This window comes from Cololabis saira, chromosome 3 (assembly GCF_033807715.1).
Source record: "Cololabis saira isolate AMF1-May2022 chromosome 3, fColSai1.1, whole genome shotgun sequence".
NCBI lineage: Eukaryota > Metazoa > Chordata > Actinopteri > Beloniformes > Belonidae > Cololabis > Cololabis saira.
The window spans coordinates 26,337,183-26,344,603 of record NC_084589.1 but is presented as its reverse complement, the minus strand read 5'-3'; the positions used below and the strand labels follow the sequence as shown (position 1 = coordinate 26,344,603).

Below are 7,421 nucleotides of genomic sequence, written 5' to 3'. Positions count from 1 at the left end.
CCCAGGGATCTTGCTGTTTTCCAGCCTGTCCGTGGTTATTTCAGGTAAATGATAACACCAGCTGAAAGACTGGACCTGTGACAGACAGTCTCCCCACACCAGTCGGCGCACCTCACTAGGATTTAAGTCCCCGCTCCTCCATCATATATAACCACACCCTCGTCCCCTGATTGGCCACAAGTTTCCGCGGCCCCGCCCACATCTCGGCGCGTCCGCAGCCTGTTGCTGAAAACCAGCTGGCAGTCTCTCAATTGCAAATCTGAGCGATTACCATACTTTAAAACACAGCTCATTAAATTCAGGTTATATCTTTTTTTTTTCTTTTTAGTATTCCCTTTCACAGTTGAGGTTTTTTGGGTCAAAAGCCACTATGTGGAATGTGGACAAACTCTCAGGAGCTTTTCACCTTAGGGATTCGCAACTTCCACCTCCCAGCTTGTGAATGTTTATCTTTTCTTTTTGACGACTTCAATCAATCTTCAATCTTGACTTGAGGCAGCATGCCAAAGGGAAGCGGCAGATGACGTGGGGGAGTTCGTTCAGGAGTGGGTGAAACTTGAGGCTACAGCGGTTCACCGAGCTCTCTACCTGTTTCCTCCCTTCCCTTCCTCTCCTCCTCTGCTCGGCTCTGCTGCGTCGGCCAGGCTGCACAGCCTCCCCCAGGCTCCCAGCAGGATGGGCTCCATGAGGACACCCGGAGCTGCAGCTGCAACCTGGAAAGCCACAATTTTCCTCTTCCACATAATCTCAGCTGTCGCATCAAAAAGACACGTGGTTTATTGGAACTCTACAAACGCAAGGTGAGAAAACACAGGTGGTGCTTCTGCAGGACAACCCCCCTCTCCCCTCATGAGGGTCAAATAAAGGTTCAGTGTTGAGGATAGGGCTGGTTTAATCTGCGGCCTTTACACGTCTGAACCTGCTTTGTGTGATTGCACAACAACCCGAAGTCGTCCTGAATGAGTCAGGCTTTAGTTTGCTTTAAAAAAATCTCAGCTATGCGGAACATCCCGTCCTCGTGTGTTCGCTTATAGAGTTTTGCAGAGATGGCACGGATGCTTAAATCACCCTCTGACGCCAGATCTATTAGATTGGTATGTGCATTGAATAAACAAAACTTCTTTTTGAGATACAGTTGATCTAACCTGGTCACACCGTCATGCAGCCAGTTCTCTTCATCATAATGACCACACTCCTGCTCTGGGTTTCACCTGTCTGCTGCCTTTTGCAGGTAGTGATTACACAGCTTAGGGGAAGCCTGAAATAAGGGTTTCTTCTCAGGTGTGTGTTGTGATTATTGCTGTGGATGGCATTCTCCCAGCCCAGGTGAGCCTTACGTGCTTATGTGCATAAGTAATCGTGCAGTTGAGTAACAGGAAGGTGTGTTTGCTTGTTAGTGTGTGTAATGGGTTGATTGGCACCATTAGTGGGGAAGAGTGGGGAAACCTGCTGGTCCAGGTGTTCCAGTCTGACTAATTGAAGGGTTGAGGTGGAGAAACCTACAGGGCCAGGTAAAGCCCAGCAATATACTCAAATACCACACATGCTTATTTAGAGACTCTGCTTCACCATCCTTAAGTTTAGCTTCCCCAGAAACTGTTTTGATATGGTAGTTGATGACCACTGGTACCATCTTGTCTGTTACAAGTTTTTGTCTTTGTATTTTAAATTAATGGATGAATGAAATGGAACAAACGTGACTCCTGGGAGTATTAATTTTCCCAAAGTCTCTTTAATCAGGTCTGCAGGGCCTGTCTTGAGCTGGATTCAGGCCAAAGTTATATATCCACTATGTCCAGGTGGGTAAAACCCAGTCCTGTAATTGGGAACTGACATAAATGTGATTTGGGAGAAACACTGCAAGGATTAGGAAGCACCTTCGTGTCCCCTAGAGATTCAGGGATGAATGGTCACAGCCTGTGGCGGGGCCACACAGCCGACTGCAACACCACACAATCACAATGCCATCAGCATCACAGCAGAGGGCAACCCACTGTGGCAGAGAATCGCTCTCATCAGTGACACCACCCAATCACAAAGCTATCAGTGGAGCAGTTATGTCCAGAGTCCTCGCCTCTTCTCCTCCACTTCTCTCCTCTTCTCTTTTATCACCTCACTCTTTACCTCCCTTGTTACATCCAATTCTTCCCCCCCTCTACACTCCCCCAGCTCCTCCCCCATTTCTCCATAACCATCCCCTGCCCAGTGATGGATATTGGCAGAGTGATTAGATGAGGTTTGGTCATTTTCCCGTACCATATTTTCTGTTTGCTGCCAGCCAGGTTTTCCTGAGGCCTGTAAATGTAGCCAGGCAGATGGAAAAAGGAGCACAGGGACAGAGATGCCTCGCTTCTGCCGGCGCAGTGCTGCACTGCAGAGCCCAAATCGGCATCAGATGCTCTCTGTACACAACTCCCTTTTTCTTTTTCCATCCTCATCTTGTAGTAGTTTACATTTTAGCTATGTAAATGCACCTTTTTCTTCAAGCTGTAATCAACACTTTTCAATATCATTACCGGATTACAATGTAAACAATCATCCCGCTTTGAAGTCTTCCTCCTTTTCCCCACTTCTGTCATGCCTTTTAGCATCATTTAGCTCACTGTTGCGGTCAAAGCCTGAGCCGTTGCCGTTTTGATTAATGTTCACGCCTTTTATCCATTATGTTAATATTGAAATGGCTCCCATAAATCCACTGTATGCTATCTGGTCAACACAAAACCACAGAGTGATTATTGGAGCTTTCTGTAGCGGTACAACCTTATTTCCCTCAGGAGTGAATGCAGAACACAACAGGGCAAATATTGACTCAGAATAGAGTAGTTGGGGGTTTAAATTCACCAACTTGCCAGAAAAAACCGACATGAAATGCATACTAAAAATGCTAGCATCTGCTGGGTGTGTAAACAGGCGACTGTTCGCAAACACTGCAGCTTTCTCAACTGGTATTATCTTGATTTTGTTGATTTGCAATTAGTTTTAAATTCAGTATCACTAGCTTATGAAGGCTCATCTGACAGTTTCTCTGAGAGCAGAAAACATCTCAGGACTCGCTGTGGTCCTGTTCATGAAGGTTAGCCAGTAGGCTCAGTTCACTTTCTCGTATGGATGACAGAAGACGGTCTCTGGCCGTCGCTTCTCCTCCGACATCTAGATTTATGGTTTTAATGAAGCAGGGGCGATGAAGTGGAGACTGAAGGGCGTCGTTGCTCTGCTCTTCGCTGCCTAATATGCTTGTAACAAAGGCTCAGTGAAACATTGAACCACTTTAACAGACACATTTATTTTTTTATTTATTTATTTTTGTTTTAAACCCCTTCGCATTGAAAAATGGAGCTCAGAAATGGAAGTGATGGGCTGACTGCAGGGTCAGCGCTGAACCTGGTGGAATCAGATACCCTTTTGTTGGGCTCAAGTGATCGCGCTCTTTTATGATTTTTATGAACAGACTTTACGATTGCTCTTGATTTTACAACCGTCTCCTTCACAGCAATAGTTCCTTATTAGATGAGAAATTATTTTGTACTTCCTGGAGCAGTTAAAGGTCGGTAAAATTATATAACCACACTTCTCAGCTCATGGGTGCATACTTGTGTGTGCAAGCAGTATACCTTTTTATTGGTGCATGCAGGCCCTTCTTCTGCGCCACGGTGTGCTTTTAAACTTGTTGGTGCAAACACTTTGACCAACCTTTTTGCTGATCCAGCTGCGACTGCTTCTCGTGCTACAATTCATCCTCATAAATTCACTCAGGAATCTGTCAGAAAGTTTACTCAAAGCACCAAAACTTCCCGCGCTAAACTACTTTAGCAAGAGATGGCTGGAACGATGCTTTTCCAGTGTGCGTATATGAGCTGCTCATAACATCCGTAACGAGAATAAATGTCACCTGTGCCTGAACCTGAGAGCAGCCTCTCCATTTCCACGTCCTCTCTCTCATCCTTGTTCTTGGCTCTCACCTGTGTTATTGCGTTTCTTCCTTTCTGCCAAGGGAGGAGGCAGACTTGTCCCAACAGTTCCTTCTAGCCACCGTTTAGGCTTTAGTCTGTGGCTGGAAACACCCCCCACCCCCTCCACGCACACACATACACATTTTTTTCCCAAAAATGTGTTGGATTGTTTTGAAAAGGTGAACCAGCATTTTTCTCACCTGATTCTTTCTTGCTTAGACTTTAACACGGTCCATGAATTTGAACCCGGGTTTCCAAATGGTTATAAAAAAAAAGAAAAGCAGACAAGACTCCTGATGTCCCTCTTCCTTTCCGTCTCTCTCACCTCCTTAGACAAACGCTGAGGGTGAGCTCAATTCCACTGAAGCATGTTTAAACAGCCTGTGCAGAGATGAATATTTGTATTGGTTTTCTGTATCTTTATTGAAAGCAGCCCTCATAAGTCTCCTGTATAATCTCTGCTCTGTTTATGCATCATTTCCCTCTGTGTGCACTTATGAATGATCTACTTTAAATACCAAAGTAAATCACATTTTGGTTCCCACACCTGCATAAACACACAGATCTGATCTGGTGGGCTCTGCCGGCAGCGGACACACATGCACCATAAGCTAAAGTGAAAGCAGAAGGTGTTTGTAATTATGTCTTTTCATGAGGGAAGATTGGCCTTTTCAGGCCACTTTCTTCTCTTTTTTTTTTTTTGGTTTTGTGCTAATTCCTCATCCAGTTGTCCATCCTTCCTCTGTCGTCTTTGTGTATGCAAATGAATATATTTCTCAGTGTCTGCTATCTCCCCTCTCAGTGTCTGTCTGTACTAATCTCTGTCTTCCCCTGGTAAATGATTAACATGGAGAACCTGGCTGAACTATAATCAACAAACCCACAGTGAGGTAATTACCACTTTATTCCCTGTCCTGCTAACAAAGCAATTTCTCTCTCCCTACTCCTCCTCTCCTCATCCGTCATGTAGCTGTATCGGTGGCCCCCCTGCCTTTCACCGTGTCTCCGCATTGTTTCACTAGCCACTGCTGCGCCGTTCGGGCACGTTCGAAGAAGTGTTTGCGAGCACAATACCGCACCATATCTGTCTTGGTGTTTGTTTGTGGATTTGTGTGTATTATCTGTGAATGAGTTAACTTTGTGTACGCTTGAGCCTCTTCGTCTCTGTCAGGAAACAATGCAGGGCAGTGATTTCTAGTGATTTGTAAGCCTGAGAATTGTGATCTGGTGCCATTGTTGCTGGTTGAAGTTTGTTTAAGCAGAACAATAGCTTTCTCGGAGGTGTGTGCGTGCCTATGCTTTTGGCACTGACCTGCTGGTTTGCGTAAAAGGGAAGTCTTTGTTTCCTTGAGAAGAGATGGAGTGTGATAAATTCCAGTTCTGAACAAACACAACCCAGAAATGCACCAGCCCTAATAAAACACTCAAGACATGAATTCACGGGTGATCGTAAGCGTTATTAGTTTGTTTTTTTTCACTAGTTTCACTTTTGTTATTTGTTAAAGGGCTTCAAGTGGAAAAGTCCTCTTATCCGTCCAGCGATGTGTGGCTGTGGGAACATTTACCTACCGCTGAGCCTGCCTCTCGTCTAAATGGGTCATTGTTTTGTTTTGTTCGCTTGTTAGCTGAATATTAACTGTGACTGAAGTGTTCAAGGAAAAGGGTGGATTATTGCCTTTTGGATGTATGGGTTTTGTTGTTTTTTCTATTCTTTTTAAGGTGTGGCAATGCAGAAATGGTGTTGTGCAAACATTTCTTCCCAGAAACATTTGTAGATTACTGCTAACCGTTCCTGCTTCCTTTCTACTTGCCACGTATGCATCTGTGTGAAACCCGTAATCCTCCATTTTGCTGGTTAGTGATATATTATACCTTAGAATGAAACCCAAATAATCTTTGCAATTGAAGAAAAAGCAGAGATACCCTTGCAAAGGAGGACTCGGGCTCACTGCGTTGAAAATGAGTTTTGGGCAGAGGCCTAGCAGTGAGGATGTCTGTATTAAAATGGATCAGATAGTCACAGTGCAGCTTGGAGCCGTCGGAGCACACACAGTGTACAAGCATGAAAGGACGGCCTTTCTCTCCTCCCGGTCGGGATATTTAGTCAATCGATACCAATTTAACACCTAGATATTATCACCGGCTCCGCGCATTATCACTAGACTGCATATGGGTCCATCTCTTTCTCAATTTCTGTCCCCATGCTGCCCGGTTTCTCTGTGTACACACATGCATCAATATTAGTTTGCATTAAGCTGCAATAAGTTGTACTGTATTAATGTCTCCAAGTGAGGCGGAACAGCTGTGGAATAAAATGATGCTCTGTGATGTCTGCAACTCGGTTGGCACAGTGCAGCCTGACTTTGGCACAAAATGGCTGCTGCGCTGTGTGCGTGTGAAGAGGCTGGTTATGGTGGTTAGGGGTTGTTGGCGAGCGTGGAGCCGGAGTGCTTTCATTCATTCATCGCTCACAATGACCCGTCATTGTTGCTGGTGTCGGGAAAAACTACTTATTCCTTTGACGTACTAAATGGCAATTAAATTGGAGGTGGGGTGGGGGGGGGGTGTAAATACAAAATGTGGGAAACGCTGACAATCTAAGCCTGAGCAAAACAAAACAATATGCTGTTGTTCATCCAGTGTGTTCACTGTAGACTTTCTCACACACGTGTGCAGGCAGAGAGAGGCAAATGCAGACTTTCTAGAGCCTATAACCTCGAACAATGGTCATCCAGTCAGCTTAGAAATCCTAGCAAGAGGCAACCTGGGACCTCCTTGAGACAGAAATTGAATTAGTATTGACCCGGGCAGAGTGAAAAGCTGTAGCAGAAGCCTAGATTATTGTACAAGACGAGACCCTCTCTGCCAGGAAGACACTGATACATGTTTGCCATCACACCCCTGCTGCAGAAAGGTGCTCACTTCAGTGAGCCTTTTAATGGGGATTTTGTTGACTGTCAAAAATATATTTCAAATATGGTTCCTATAAATTGTCTCTGATGTTGTTTACTGTGACGTCCATGAATTCAGGACAAATGGTGTGCATTGGTTACAATAAATTATTTTTCTTTTTTTTCTTATTGTAAAAACATTTTGAGTTTTTTTGCCGTTAACAAAAAACTGTGGTAAAATCAGTGTCTATGGAGGTTATTTTAGCTTTAAATGGTGCAGTATCTGGATTTAAAGGAAAGAAGACTCAATGGATCTGTACAGCAGGGTTAACTGTTCTTCTTTCTAAGTGATGAAGTGGGGTGTCATTGAGATTGAGAGAATTTAGTCCCTGATATAGTCTTAAGGATGATTTTAAAAAAGTTATTTCAGATGTAAACTCTCTTTGGGCTCTACACTTCCTGAAGGAAATGGAAAAACGCTGAAACAATGAGAAAAGAGGAAAAAACCAGGTTGTTTTGTACATGAGGCCTTTTCCTGTGACCTGCAAAGCTCATCACTTTTTCTTTTTCTTTTCTTTTC

The 7,421-nt window shown here is 44.3% G+C and overlaps 1 protein-coding gene across 2 annotated transcripts in view; it reads left to right on the top strand.

Moving 5' to 3' along the window:
• The first annotated feature begins 231 nt into the window (after positions 1 to 231).
• si:dkey-246i14.3 (ephrin A4) overlaps positions 232 to 7,421 on the top strand; it is a 31,287-nt gene continuing 24,097 nt past the window's right edge. For both annotated transcript variants that reach the window (XM_061716881.1, XM_061716880.1), the window contains exon 1: positions 232 to 800. In XM_061716881.1, the coding sequence (XP_061572865.1) occupies positions 676 to 800 (125 nt within the window). In that variant the 5' untranslated portion in view covers positions 232 to 675. The remainder of the gene's footprint in view (positions 801 to 7,421) is intronic.